We start from the raw sequence: 16,594 nt of genomic DNA on the forward strand, positions 1-16,594 counted from the left end.
GTTGGGTAGACGAGTACAGATACGGGTTGGTACTACCCATACCCGTGTACCCATGGGTAAAATATACCCGCATCATACTAATATAACCATCTAATAGAGCCCATCTTAGCAAAATGAAAATCCTTCTCTAGCTATCATTTGTTTAGCTATCAAGTTATGCAATCATATGAATTGTTATATTTGAAGTTCAACTTTTTTTTGTGTGTTTATTTGATATTTTGAGTGATTGGTATATTAGAATTTAAAAACTTCCTTAGCGGATGTATGGGTTATCCAACAGGTAAAATTACCCGCGCGAGTACAGGTATAGATAAGATTCTATACATGCGAGCGTATATGGGTAACTCGATGAGTAGATTTTTTTATAGGTATAGATATGGAATGGTATTAGCTGTTGTCATCCCTTAGGCCTTGTTCGGTTAGGTTGTAATTGGCCGGTATCGTGGTCTCATCCACGCATGTTATCCCAGCATGGATCAAATACCAGCCTGGTACGAAACAACTGTTCGTTTAGCCCATGCGTGTATGTGAATCCGGTCCAATCCCCGCGAAAACCCTCAATCCCGACCTGGAATCAATCCATGAATCAACAGACGTGGAACTCATCCCACAGATAGCGCGGGTGTGTAAGCGGCGGCGGCGCGATTCAGAGGTAGTACAACGGTGACGCTAGGCCACTTCCACCGTCGGTCGCCTTCCTCATTAGCGACTTTTTCTCTGTGAGTTCGTCTTTCCCTCTCTTCTTTCTTCTTTCCTGTGTCAGTGTCCTAGGGTTTGGGTTTCTTGCCTGCGATGGCCACGGCCGCACAAAAGAGGTCGCAGCTCCCTCCCATTTGAGGCGTGTCAGATGACGTTCGGCAGGGCGGAGGCGACCGTCGGCTTGGATGCCGAACATATGTTGTGTGGCTGTCGAACCTTTACGGCTTGGTTTAGTTTCTAAAAGTCGAGAAGGACCTGGGCGCTGGGAGACTTTTCATGCATATGGACTATAATGTCTCCTAGTGAGGATATCCCATATTCTTTTCAGTTCAGTTCGACTGTTCCCCTAGAGACACTACTGTTAAAATCCAAAAGCAAGAAAAGTTCATCATTTGATGTTGTTGTCTCCATTTAGCTAGCTTTCAAAATTTCAAGCCCACAGTTTTGCATGCATGCTGCCTTGTGCTTTCAGAAAACAATATTGGCACTTTTGGGGAGTAATATATCTTGTTGAATAAATTATTGAAGGTAATTTGATGTTCAAATAGTTACTTTCAAAAAGGTTATGTTGTTAAGTTCCAAATAACAAATATAAATATTTGAATTATGAGTTCAGAGAGATGATTTGTACTGACCTTGTTGTAGATCAGTAAACTTGTAATCCAAACATAGACAATAATTTTATGAAAAAGGTTGATAAACACTTGCCAGAAACTGCTAATATCAGATATTACTAATCAGGATGCAATTTCTGCGATTGAACCAGTTAGTAATTTCTGCATAACCGGTTAGTAAATTTCTGCATTTTTTTGTAATTTCTACTAAGCTTAGAAATTTCAGTAAAGAAACGACATGTTGTACTTTTAGCTGCAAAGAAACAGCATGTTGCAAGACTTTTGAAAAAGGTAATCTGGAACTGAATGTCCTGGTAAATTAAGATGGACATTTATTTTAGACAATGTAATCTATCAATTATGTTATCTAGCATCTGCTATTGATATGTAATTCATTACATTTTTTGGCGTTTATTGTGCAGTTACCAAGTACACATGCAAAAATGGCACTCCTAATCTGAAATGCAAGTTGATACACTAATTATCTACTGGTTGAAATCAAATATGGTCTTGGTGGCCAAGCCTAATAGTATTGTTGAACTGCGGAGTTCTGAATAATCATAGCATGAGTATATGGATCACACATTGTTATTAGCTGATGAATAACTTGACGCCTTACCATTGTGTCAAATTGCCTTATGTGCTTTGTGCAAAAAAGATAAGAAGTTTGATAGCCAACTTGTTTTTCTATCATTTTTTCCTTTTTAATCTGACCGGTCAGTTGCCTGTAAGTGGGAGGCCTATACTAGCAATGTAGCCATATGTAATTCTGATTCTCTTTACTATGAACAGGATACGCCTTCGAAGAAATTGTTATAGGGTTCAAGACCATCCGGCTAAGCAAGTGGTGTTCTCTTAATTTGCTTCTTGAAGTACTGATCTGAAGTTTCACTGCAGCAACCATTTATTCTGTGTGTTTAACAGAGACTTGTATCTAGTGGCGTAACCGAACAGTAAGAAATGAGCGGTGTATTAATCCCAGTTGTAAGTGATATATACACATGGGTTAAGTGATATGAGATGGTTTCACTCAATCCAACCCTGTATTGAATCCCTCTGTGTATTAAATACTAGCCTGGCGAATAAGGCCTTAGTGAGGGAAAACACCGCAGAAAATTAAGAACAAAACAAGAAAAAGGAAAATGAGCCATGCACGGACAAAAAAACAGACAAGAAAAAACGAATCACGGATGGAAAGAAAAAACGGATGGAAAATAAAAAGGAGCAAGATCAAGGAATTCTTTATAGTTTAATATTTGGATAAGATTTGTTAAATTTCTACTTATATATTTTTTGTGTTTAGATTAGGATTCATATTCATCTATTTAGGGGGTGTTTGGTTGCTCCTGCTAAAGTTTAGCCCGGATCACATCAAGCGTTTGACTTTTAAATAGGAGTATAAAATATAGACCCAACCAATTGGACTAGATTCGTCTCGTCTTTTAATCTTCGGCTGACAAATTAGTTTTATAATCCGACTACATTTAATACCCGGAACGGAGGTTTAAACATTCGATGGGACAGGGGCTAAATTTTAGCGGGGTGTAACCAAACACCCTCTTAGATTAGAATTTCTAGCTATCCATCAGACTAGCTCAAAGATATGTCATTTATCCGGCTAGGCTAGGTTCGGGTCGGGCCATATAAAACCCGACACAAAAAACCTTCGGCCCGAGCTCGCCCGTGACCCAATAGAAAATACAAAATCACAGTCCGAGCCCGCCCAACAGCCCACGGGCCAACCCGACGGCCCGACAAGAGCAGCATGCAAGTCTGCAGGCCTGATCACTACAGGGTGCAGACTGCAGAGTACATGCTAATGCCATCATGCAATATAATCTCAATTTAACAATAGATCTATACAACAACGATAAGATTACACAATAGAAACAAAGTCTCACAGATCTAAGAAATAACAAATTCGCAATAACATGTTCATACTGCCACACATTAGAAACTGAACCTCACACTATCTCACTGTCACACACAAACGACACCTTCCATGGTACAAATACAAACTACAAAGATCCGAGGCTTCGACGTGGCTAGATGATTATGAAATCTAAGGCTTGATGGACAGAGTGCTGCTAAAACTCCTCGCTCGCTCGCTCGAGTCGGAAAATACACCAGTAACAGTTGAAATCTAAAATACGATCGGTAAACATATCAATATAAAAAATCTTAATATAACAAATTCACAATATAACAAAATTTACAAGTTCACAATTCACAATATAATAAGTCCATAAAAATCACAAATTCACAAAGATCATAAATATGACAAGTTCACAAGGATCACAAATTCATAATATAACAAGTTTACAATATACCACGTTTACAAGTTGACAAGTTCACATAAGTCCACAATTCATGAATTGACATGCTCACAAAGTTCACAAGTCCATAATTTCTACATTTCATAAACCATATTAGGAATAACAACACTTTTAGCGTGGAAACCTGGAATGTAAAGATACATTAGTGCATTAGTAAAAGGGTAATGTCTAATTAAATTGTAAACAAATATAAGTTAGTGTTATATAACATTTTCTTGCTATAGCTATCCTATCTTTGGTGCAAACAAGTGCTTTTATCATGGTAGGGTCAAGACAAGTACAAAATAGATCAATCATACAACCACCAACATGATTGTTTTTATTATAGGCTCTATATATTTATATATTTATTTATACTATAGATCCATTGATTAATGTGAACACACTCTAGTCTCATTGGTTAGCAGTGTTCACTTAAGCCTTTTAGTTGGCGTTCGAATCCCCTCACCCCCACGGTTTTTTGTGAGGCTGGACGGCCGGCCTGTTGGGCCTGAGGCCATCTCTACTGGAGATCTCTACGCCTAAGCATTATTGGACTTAATGGATCTGTTTAAATGTTTATTTCCAGTACAATTTTGAGATAAAATTTCGAGAATCTATATAATCAGTCGTCTGGTCTTAGACAAAAATGGCTTGTACGACTCCTCCCCTCCTTGCTCCAACCAGTGGGCTTCACTAATCAATGAGATTAAATGCAAAATTAATTATTTTAAATTTTAATTACTAGATAACAATGTGTAATGCGATACTATAAATATTGTATAACTTTTAAAAACTCAAAAACTAATGTATAAAAATCAAATAACGCAATTAAAGTGTAAACGAGAATTGAATAGTGGGAATGGTTGTAGAGGAAGAGAAAAGTAGAAAGAAATGAGAGGGGGGGGGTTGTATTTAAAAATGAATATAAAGTACAAATAGGAGGAGAAGAAAGAAGGAATGGTTGGAATGAGCGCAACGCTCTTCCCTAAATTTCCTTCCTATATCACACTATGCATCTGTCAGCAAGATTCTATCCTATATATTTTTTCTCCCACAACGGTCCCCTAAATACTCTCTCTATACCTCACTACACCTACAAAATATCATTTTCTATGCCTATTCATTATCTATCATCATTTTTTACCAACTAACAAACAACACCGTGCACATAAAGCGAGGGAAGAGGACGACACAATGTCCGCTTGATCTGGCGTGTCCATGTGTGTTCCCCTTGAGACTAGCTTCAACGGTTCCCGCGAGACGCCCCCTTCGCTTGATTTAGCGTGCACAGTACCACGCCAGAGCTGCTACAGTGGTAGCGTATGCTACAGGGCTTCACCAGATGTAAGGGGAGCGAGTCGGCCCCCTTCCCTCGATCAACGTGCGCAACAGCGTGTTTTCAGTAGAAAATATATTGATAAAGGTGATGTATAAGTAGGTAAAACAATATTTTATGGTGGTAGTGGGGTATAGGGGGAGTATTTAGGGGGAACCACTGTAGAGCGTGGAGATATAGGGGGGAAGCGAACACTAACGTGACATGTGAATAGGATATAGGGGGAGAAATTTAGGGGGAACTGCTGAACACAGTCTGTCGTGTAGCATGTAGAGGAGCTGATAGGGGCGACCACTCTCTCTAAGTATGAATAGTGCAAGGGGTGGGATTTTCCCTAGATTTTCCCCTACATTCTACTTTTGTGGCCACCTCAGCTAGATTTTACCCTCTACTTTTTCATACTTCGCAGCGGTTCCACCTATATTTTCACACCTATATCCCACTACAACCATAAAATATTATTATCCAACCCTATTCATCTTCTATTAATATTTTTTCTTTAACTATTAAATACTGACCATCACCAGACTCAAGGGGCGCTGCAGTGCACCTCTGAATCCGGCAGCATCGATCCATACACCATACACCTCAAGAGCAACACTATACATGCACTGAGGGAGATTGGATATTGGAGGGCTCTCCAATCAATCCACACGTAGAACAAGCCGGTCCTGCCGACAGTCCATAACGTAACATCCGTCCCATACTTTTCCTACCCTCACACACACACACACACGCTGTCGTCGCTGCTCGCCGGAGCTAAAGGGGCAAAGGGACAAGTGTCTGCCCTGTTGGCCACTTGCTTGGACAAATCTTACACTAGGCCATGGCGTCCAAAAAAATATCTCAAACGAACCGATTCCATTGCATCCACTCATCCAGATATCACGTCTCATCCATAGCTTTATCTTAATTTCGATATAATAAATAATAATAAGGCCGTCGCTCTCCACCACGAAATTACGTATAACCAACCACAAAAGTAGCTCCCGCTAATCCGTCCCCGTACCTCTTTCGCCTATAAAGAGATCGATCCGTGCCACTGGCTCACTCACGGCAGCTCTGAAGCGAGAAAGAGATCGATCGTATTCGTATCCGCGGAACAAGCAGCGAAGGATCGGAGCCTATCCAATGGCCGAGGGCAAGAGCAGCTCCGGCGGCGACCTGTTCTCCAGCGGCAAGCTGGTGGCGGGGGCCGCCGTGTCGGTGTTCCAGCAGAAGAGCGTGGAGAACGTCGACAAGCAGGAGGTCGCCGGCGCGGCGGCCGAGCTCCTGCACGCGGCGTCCGCGTACGGTAAGCTCGACGACAAGCCGGCCGGGCAGTACGTCGAGAAGGCCGAGGGGTACCTGAAGGAGTTCAGCGCGGGACACGCCACCGAGCAGGAGCAGCCTGCGGCGGCAGCAGGCGACGACGCGGCGCCCAAGTCACCGGCGCCGGAGGCGCCCAAGGAGCCGGCGGCGGTGCCTGCGCCGGCCGCGGAGGAAGGCAGCAAGTCGTCGGAGGGGTTCGGCCTCGGCGACGTCATGAAGGGCGCCGAGCAGCTGGTGGGAGGGAATAAGCAGGGCGGCGGGGAGGAGAGCGCCGGCGGCGGTGGGCTGTTTAAGATGGCCCAGGGCTTCCTCAAGTAGATATTGTCTGGCCAACGTATATACGAGTACGTAATTAGCTTCAAAATAATGTTCCCCTCGCCTTTATTTGCTGTTCAAGTCCCTGTAATAACCGAGAACGTTAATTGTAGCAGTGTGTTTTTTATATGATTAAATAAGTACTATGTTGTATAAGGCTAGTGCAGCTGTGCAGGTTACTCTATATTCTTACTCTATATCACTATTTGTAGTCTACTCATCAATTAATAAATAGATTGCTTGATAATATACATCAAGAAGGAGATCACCATAGAGTTCATAACAAATGCATTGATTGATGATTTCTATGATATGAGGTCACACAGAGTACAAATAAAATAAAGTGGTTAGTTTGTAATCATGTAATGAGTTCAAAGTTTATTATATAATCAGTGCATGCTTATGTTAATTGTTATGACTACCACTATATATATGTGTGTTCTCTATTTATTGACATCACAACCATAGTTATATTGGGTTGGCCCCCCTAAATGAAAATCCTGGCTAATTCCTGTTTGTATGGAAAATAGACATCAAACCATTTAATTAAAGATTTTGGTGGTTGATGGTCGACATAACTGTTTGGACTAATACGTTTCTCTAGTGTTTATCTATACCACTATATAATCCACCAGTTTAATCTTTGCAAAACTCACTCAACGTCCAAATCACCTCCACACCATAACCTCCATTAAATCCACCAAACAAATTACACCCAGACTTAACACTGACGGTTCAGATTGTAGAATAACTCCTCTCACTTACTCAGGGGGTGTTTGGTTGCTCCTGCTAAAGTTTAGCCCGGATCACATCAAGCGTTTGACTTTTAAATAGGAGTATGAAATATAGACCCAACCAACTGGACTAGATTCGTCTCGTCTTTTAATCTTCGGCTGACAAATTAGTTTTATAATCCGACTACATTTAATACCCGGAACGGAGGTTCAAACATTCGATGGGACAGGGGCTAAATTTTAGCGGGGTGTAACCAAACACCCCCTCAATGAAATCCAATGACTAAAATTATATGGATCATCCCTCATCCGTACCCCTCCCCTGCAAACCCACCCCTACCCCTTCACCTCACTCAGGCTCGTGGAGCCCAACACGCTACTCTACATCGCCGCGCAACACGCAGACGCAGGGGCGTGCGGATCCGCGGCCGCCTGCCCTATGCGCTAACGGGAAGGTCGGAGGGGAGGAGTTCTCGCGAGGAGGGGCACTTGTGGCGGCGGCGGCGCGCCGTTGAGCCTAGGTGCAGCAGCGACGTCCGCACGCTCTCGTGCTCCCACAGCGGCGAGGCGCCTGTGGCGTTTGCCCGCATGACCTCGGCCTATGGCGTTGTGGCCGATGCCCTGGAAGAGGATTCGGCAGGTGGGATGGGGTGGCAGCGGACTGGGAGAGGAGAGAGAGAAGGCTGTCGGCTGGGATGAGGGAGGCCGCCCCGGGAGGAAGGTTGAGCGGAGCCTCCCAGGGGTAGCGATGGCAGGATGCGGCTATGGGGTGCGAGCAACCGGCGGCTGCTGGGGGTTGGGAGGAAATCTAGAACTCTTGACTCTATTGCATAGAGGTGGTGGTTACATTTATAGACATAGAACCCTAATCCTAATAGACCGGCAGCCTAACAGTGATGCCGGCCTACACACATAGTCTAACATGCATAACCTAATCTGTTGCACGCTGAAATTTGCAAATACGTGCCATGAGGTGCTCTATGAAGCATTTGGTGCTAGATACAATCCTCACGATAGCATGAAGGGTGTAATGCAGTTTGTGCATCAGGATGCTCCTCGAAACTGGAGCACATATGAATCCTTCCATTTGGTAATGTGTGCTTGTGTTACCCAGAATAATTGTAAAATCAGTGGTGGTAATCAAGAATCTGGTGATTCAAAATAGCATCCTAATACACTTTTTGCTTCTTCTGTTTGGATGACTCAGGAATTATGTGCACTTCGAATGACCAAAATGCTTATAAAGAAGCAGAAATACTAGGAAGCTTATAGGTCTTCTATATGTACTGTTGTCGTAAAGGTCTCTAGTTCGCAGCTTCTTTTGTCTTCAGAAAACTGGCAGATGCTTTTGAAGCGGACTCTTTAAGTTTTTTGATCAAATCGTTGCTCCTTCTTTCTGCTGGCGAAATCGAGATGAAACTATTGTTTTTCCCTTAGCAACTGTAAAGTTAGTCGGTGAGCAGGGATGAAAACGGTCGGTAAACACTAAAATCATTACGTTTTCATATTTTTTATCGGAAACAAAATCGAAAACGGTAACTCCGGAAACGGAAACGATATCGGTATTTCGGAAACATCGGAAACGAAAGTTCGGTGCGGAAAATACACCGGTAACGGTCGAAATCTAAAATACGATCGGTAAACATATCAAACTTCACAATACAACAAAGTTGACAAAAGATCACAAAGACCACAAGTTCACAATTCATGATATAACAAGTTCACAATATAACAAGTTCACAAGTATCACAAATTTATAATATAAAAAGTTTACAAAGACCATAAGTTCACAATATAACAAGTTCACAGTATAACAAGTTCATAAAGATCACAAGTTCACAGACTCAAAGTTCACAATATCCACTTGATTTAGCTGACATGACATACTTACTCATGAAATATTTTTTTCTCACATAAAGAGTTTTTCATAGCCTCACAGGAAAACCCTAAAATCTAGTGTGTGAAAAAGACAGACTGTCGGCTCTCTATCATTATATACTACTAATACATAACATGTGCATAGAAAATAGTGTATTCGTTCGAGAGACCAAATCGTTAATTTCAACTGCCTTCCAACACCATCTATCCCCAAAAAAATCTTAAAACGTCCAAAAAATACAAAAATAAGTAATCCTTATCCAGAGACGTACAGGCGATGCGAAAAAAATCACATGCTGGAAAATTCCGAAAAAAATTCCGAGACAGAATTCCGGAAAATTCCGAGACACAAATCCTGTCACACCCGGCTTTAAGGAACAAAGTCAGGTGCATCTCATACATGCGCCAAGAAGACAACATATATAATAACACAGTGTATAGAGATAAATGTCAATAACATCAGAGTACTTATTACATAGCGGAAAACTTATTACAAAATAAAGTAATAAAGATAAAACGAACTAATGATCGTCGGTGCCAATGTCAACAGAGAAACGCCACCTAGATCAGATCATACTCCTCGCCTTGTGGCTCCTCCTGAACCACCTGCTCTTCTCCTGTGGGGGGGTGTGAGACAGCAAGGGTGAGCTTACACATGATCATAGCTCAACAAGTTGTGGGGAACCAGTGGACATAAACTCACAAAGGTGTGAGTTCATGTGATGTGTAAGGCTAATCAATGATAGGGGTTAAAGCTGAGCGTTGCTTTTAAGTAGTTGGTCAAAATTTTATTAGCAGTTACTAAGTGTAAGTAAATACCAAACCATAAGTAAAGTAATAGAACAAAATTAATAACAAACCCATGCAATGCAAATGACCAAATTGAATTTAAGTTCCATAATTTAAACATCAGAGAGTCCTGAGCTGCTCATGACCGTGAGCTCGGCTAGTATACCAATTTTACACTCTGCAGAGGTTGTACCCTTTACCCACAAGTCATGTTACCCATCTGCCAAGGGATCGTGACTTCCCATACACCTCTACCTAGGAAGCGCGGCAGGGCAACACTACGAGGCCTTTACAAAGTTCCACTAGCTTCCGAAAACCCGCTACAGTTTATAGGAAGTTCTAATGCAGGGTTCTTGTCTGACCGCCATCGCAGCAAAATCAACCAAGGACCTCCCTACACTGACCACTCCCCTACTGCCCTTGCCCCTTTCGGGTAAGGTAGTCTTCCACTAGCTTTCCTAATTAGTCAGCCAAGGGCGTCCCATTAAACCCTTGTGGTGGCACGTGTTACTCAAGTTAAGCTCTATGTTCCAATTAACATTAATGAACTTGCATGAACATAAATAGAATAACAAGAATAAATGGAACATAGATATAATAAATGATTATCCCAAAACCATGTAAAGCAATAGCAAACTACCCAAGTGATTCAGGGGTAAACAAGGTAATGAGATAAACAATCTAGGGTGACCTATTGGGTCCCATCAAAATTAACCTATGCAGGGATAAATGATATTAAAGAACATTATTGGGTAAAAAGTGGTCAAGGGCACAACTTGCCTGACACTTGAGATTCCAATTACCAGGGTGATTCTTCAGATCCTCGAAACCTCACTGCTAGTCGTAGCAATACAAACAAACATGGTATAGACAAAATTAACATCACACCAAACATGAGTACAAACTAAATAATAATGTTCTACGCATTGCTACGAGGTCGTAGAAACAAGAACTACTAAAATCAGGGTTACGATTGAGAAGGTACCACGTTTACGCTAAGTGAGTATTGATTAGAACTCTTAGTTCGCTATAGTCATATTAACATGCATTTATAAAATATAAAATTTAAATTATAAATGTGAGTCGATTGAATTGTTATTTTAACAGCTGATAACTAAGCAAGTAAACAATTATCTAACATGAATAATATGACGAAATAATTTAATATCAGGCTCGGACAGCACGTGATACATGTGAACGATGCGCGGCAACATGCGCGAACAGCGTGACGACGCCGAGCGCAACACACGAGAATCACAAATAGATATCGTGTTTACACTAAATAAGTTTTAAAAAAAACATTAGAGTAGACATTAACCACATTAACATGTATTTATAAAAGCACAAATTTAAACTATAACTTAGTTTTAACTAAACCACATTTTAATAAGCATCAGATGAACAATTAATTAATTAATTAATCAATCAAAAATGTGTCGTGACAAATAATGTTTCTAACAAGTAGATTATATTATTACAAACTTAACGCAATTAGAACGGGTTGAAATGGATCTACAACGCAAATATATTGAGTAAATAATATTTCACGGATTATAGGCGACGTGCTGTGATCTCATTGGCTAGAGTCTAGCCACATGATGGGCTACATGACCGTGGGAACAGAAGATCTGTGGGGGTGAGCGAACCAGGCCAATAGATTTCGATCGATAGTCAAAGGTTATGAACTGAGGTCTAACGTGGATCGTTCAGCTCACATCTAATGGCCCAAATGAATCAGTCCGAAACGGTTTGATCCCATAATCAGGATCGTCCAACATAGACCGAACGACACACATGTCTTCTTCCTTCTCGCCTCACAGCCATGGTCATGCCATGCATCCCCCGGTGGTGAGCTCCGGCATTAATGGGGAGATAGGCTTAGGGCTATGCGCGACAATAGGTCATCGGCGCTGCGTGGTAACTAGACTGGGAGAAAGGTCCCGTAGAGAAGCTACCGATAAACCGGGGTGCTCGCGACATATAGAGAATCAAATGCTGCCGCCTTAGCGTAGGATGAATCTGGCTGTGGTGATTCACCGGGTAACCCATCCAAATGGCCTCAATCCCCCTTCCTCCATACTTACGAGCAGGATCTACCAATCGCAGGTGCCTATGAAAACAATAGATGTCGCTCACCTTCAATGGACGATGAGACAGAACAGGCTGCAGCAATCGGGTGCCTCACGGCGGTGGCCAACCCCGACGGTCGATGCGATTCCCACCAGTCTACTAGTCTCGGTGGCTCTCCAATTTTTTTGGTCACGCACGCCGAAGGATCCCGCCACAGTTCGGCCAGATTGATCTCCTCCGCACAACCCATCTTTGCTAGCTTGTGGATTGGTGATGGCGGCTAGCTTGTTTAGCAGGCTGGAGAGTATGGCGGTGTGGTTAAGGAGGCCGTCAAGACGATGCTTTATTGGCCGATTCATCAGGGCCGGTGGTTACGGCTGAGTTGGTATAGCGGCGAGCTGTGGGTTTTGAATGTAGTTTGTTACCAAAAATTAAGTGCGGAGAGAAGACTCCACCAATCATCGGCTTGGATTTAGCAATGGCACACGTCATGGCATATGCCATGCTGATAGCAAGTCCAGCTAGAAAAATATAAAATGGAAGAAAAGAATAATAAAAAAAAACGTGCACATGGGATTTGGTCGGCTGCTAGCTTCCATATGTGGCCGCATGGTAATTCTTTTTTTTTTATGTTTATTTTCTATTATTTTCTATTTTGTCAAATTCAAATTTAAATAAGTTTTGGAATCTCAAACACAAGTCAAATGTAGCAAACAAAAATTGCGTCATGAGATGTAAGATTAATTTCCTTCATTTAATTAAATGCTTCAAGTAGGCTAAGCGCACACAAATATAACTCTTTGAATGCATAACCTAATTACAACCCTATTCAAACAAACGCTTTTAAATAGGTACTTCATACACACATAAATAAGTATTTTAAGAAAAATAATTTGTAGTGTATACAATTCTTTAGAGAGTACTAATAAATATATTTTTCGACAAAGGGATAGCTAAAATCATATAGGGATACGTTCATTAAATCTTTCTTAGAAACCATATTTATTTTAGGATAAGCAATTCAATGGTAGAGGAATTCTATAAAAGGTATTCTATCTTAAATATTTGGGGAGAACTTTACTAAAAGCTTGTCACAGGATTTTTAGGTGTTACAAATCCGGTAATTTTCGAAAAAAACCAGTAACCGAAGGAAACGGTCGGTAAAACACTACGCTGATTCCGATAGAAAATTCCGAAAACCGATTCCGTTTTCGAAAAATACCGTTACCGGTGAATCCGATCGAAAAATTTCGAAATCGGTTTCCGGAATTCCGAAAAATTCCGAAACCGTTTTCATCCCTATCGGTGAGCTAAAAATGGAAGTTGATTTTAGTGAGGATCTTTACTGCACTGAAAAAGATGTTGGTAGCACCCTCACTAGATCACCAGAGTTGCATGGTTTCCGAGAAAATATGTCACACCCGGTTTTGGAAGGTAAACCGAATACGAACTATGTACGTGCCAGGATTAGAAATTCACGTACACAGCGATTACAAATAAACACAAAACAAACAAACATATATATGCATAAGAACATTACACCATTCAAATAAAAACATAATAAAACATGCAAAACAAAATAGAGCGCGTTACTACGGTCACGCGAGGGAAATGAAACGTCGAACTTGAAGCTACGATTGAGAAGATATCGCGTTAATGCTAAGCAAGTATTAACTATAACTTTTAGTTCAACATTATCAAATATAAATATTATACATCAGTCAGTTCGATTAATCCGCTACACTAACAAATGTCAGTTAATTAAATAATTTAATTAAAATCAGAGATTCTAAGCGAGATGAATTTATGACGCGTGAAACAGCACGACAACGTGCAAACGACGCGCGGACATGCACAACATAGCACGCTGACGACACACGAAACAGCGCGCGACGAGCGCGAACGAGCACGCCATCACGTGCGGAACAGCGCACGCGATGGGTGAGAAAACTAAATAGGTGACACGTTTATACTAAACACCTATTAAATAAGTTAAGCTAATATTAGCCAGGTTAATGTTTATTATAACAGCGCGAGATAAACACTACACATTTAATCTAATTGAAATATTAGTCTAATAAGTATTAGTCGAGCGAACCTTAAGTTAGTTATCTAGCATATATGACTTGACGAACTAACGTCACTAACATGAGTGTTTACGAGTGAAAACAATTTATTATCACGCGCAGATGCCGTGCGACACACGTGATCGACTCGCGAGATACACGCTAACGACGCGCGGCAAGACAAGCGACACGTGTAAATGGCACATGCGACGCACGGACACGGCGTGTGACGACACGCGACACTATACGAAACAACGCGCGGACGACATGTGAAACAACATGCATGACAGCGCGTGAGTCAGCGCGACTACACGCACGACATGCGCAGAACGATGTACGAACGACACGCGATGACTTGACACCGAACGACACAACGTAAGAGAATTATTAAGTTACGTCGTGCCTATACTAGACAAATATTAATTAAAACATTTGAGTAGATATAATCCTATTAACAGGTATAAATAGAGTGTGGCTAAAATTATAAATTAGTTTGAGTAAACTACTACTTTAATGACTCAGATAAATTGAATTATCAATTAGTCAACTATTAACAAGAACTCATTACTAATTATGAACGATTATAGCGAAATAATTAACTAATGTGTGCGGATCGCGCGCGCGACATGCGCGAAACAGCATGAATGGACGGTGACGCTCGCGGACCACGCATGCGAATGACAACAACGGACACGCGTGAACGGCGCGAAGGCGTGCACGTGCAGGGAGTAGACGGAGGTAGACGGGTGTCGTCTACACCCTGACGGCACGCTATGCACACGCGGATGTGGGTACGTCCGAGGCACGAACACGACGACAAGCGCGGAGCTACGATGATGCGGTTTGAGACCGGGTTCAGCGACTTGCGTAGGTTGCGCGATAGCGGCGAGGCTGCCATTGCGCACGCGACTGGGCGGGCCGACTGACGGTGCGCGCAGGGGAGCTTGGCCACGGCGAGCGAGGGGTAGGCGATGGGCTTCACCTCACAGCGATGAACCACAGGGGGAGCGAGAACATCGGCGGCGTGGCTGCACAGCGGCTCAACGGCGGCCTGGGCTGGTTCGACCAGGCTTCGGCCACGGCGAGCGAGCACCGCACCGAGCACGGAAAGAGGCGAGGAGGGTAGGGATGGAGAGTGGAAGGGGCGAGCTCACCACGAGTGAACGAAGGGTGGGTCTGGGGAAACTTCAGGCGAGCTCTGGACTTCACACCATGCGACAAACTCGACGAGGAAGAATCGCGGGCGCGGCTTACTCCGGGCGGACGGCGAGGCTCGACGGCGTCGTTTGGTGTGGTGAGTGCGCTGCGCACAGTTGCGAAAGAAGGCGAGAGGAGTGAGGAACCGCACAGGGTGGCCGAGGGGTAAATTTCAACGACTTGGGCAAGATCGTGGCGGTGATTTCCGATCCAGGCGCGTCCATGACACCGTGGAGCGCGCGGGGGCGGAACGCGGCATGGAGAGCGCGCACTGGGCTGCGCGGGGCATGGCCGAGCCATGGGCGCGTGCTGGGGCGGGGACAGGCCGACCAGGCGGGGCCACAGGCGGGGCTGGGGGCGCGGCGGTTGCGCCTACGCGCATGCAGAGGCGCGACGGCGGCTGGGAGGGCGCGACCTAGGGTTTGGGGCGCGGGGCTGCGGCGCGCGCGAGGCTGGGCCACCGAAGCAGGCCAGGGGGAAGGCGCGCTGGTGGGCTGCGGCGAGCGAATGGGCCAAGGGGAGGTGGACTGGGGGAGCGGCTGCTGGCGCTGGGCCGTGGGAAGGGCGAGCAGGTCGGGCGCGCTGGGCTGCGCGAGGGGAGAGGGGGAGCTAGGCCGTCGGGGAGGAAAAAAAGAGTGGAGTTGGGCGCCTGGGCCACTTTGTTTTCTATTTTTCTTCCCCTATTCTTCTATCTATTTCTATTCAAATTTAGATATAGTTTTTGAATCGAAGGTTCAAATATACTTCGTGAGTTTGAATGGATGCACCACCACAACAATTCAACATACAATAAAATATCTCGGCATGCTATGCAAAAATCAGGGACTCTTTTTAGGGTTTTATTTTACTACACTCAACATGTGTACCTATATACACTCACACAAAATAACTCTCCACTATTTAGGAAAAGAAAAGAAAATTATGAAAAAGAGAGGGTAACACCTGAATTTGGTGGATTTTAGAAAAGAAATTTTATACCCCAAATTCAGGGTGTTACAAAATATATCTGATATTTGTAGCAGAACATTGTTAGCAAATAATGCTCTTGCATCCAGTGCCTCTTCAGATCATGACTTCTTATTCCAGAGGTGGTTCATCAGCCTTAGATCATCATTTCATGAGGTCCTAACAAATGTCCTTGATATCCTTAGTGCACAATCTTCTTCTTGCTGCATCACATATGGATCTAGATCGACATAGCTCAAGTAGTATAGCCAGGCTTGCTTTCATGTGCTCACTTTTGGCATTTTGTACCACATATTCTGTT

At 43.1% G+C, this 16,594-nt stretch overlaps 1 protein-coding gene and 1 pseudogene across 1 annotated transcript; both read left to right on the forward strand.

Annotated features, from left to right (window-relative positions):
• Nucleotides 1–6,051: 6,051 nt before the first annotated feature.
• LOC100278648 (Nodulin-related protein 1) lies at nt 6,052–6,877 on the forward strand. The gene has a single exon (NM_001165453.1). The coding sequence runs from the start codon at nt 6,099–6,101 to the stop codon at nt 6,594–6,596; it is 498 nt and encodes a 165-aa protein (NP_001158925.1). The 5' UTR covers nt 6,052–6,098; the 3' UTR covers nt 6,597–6,877.
• Nucleotides 6,878–7,802: 925 nt separating this feature from the next.
• Nucleotides 7,803–8,813, forward strand: LOC103636717 (uncharacterized; annotated as a pseudogene).
• The last annotated feature ends 7,781 nt before the right edge of the window (nt 8,814–16,594 follow it).

Source organism: Zea mays, chromosome 8 (assembly GCF_902167145.1).
Source record: "Zea mays cultivar B73 chromosome 8, Zm-B73-REFERENCE-NAM-5.0, whole genome shotgun sequence".
Taxonomy (NCBI): domain Eukaryota; kingdom Viridiplantae; phylum Streptophyta; class Magnoliopsida; order Poales; family Poaceae; genus Zea; species Zea mays.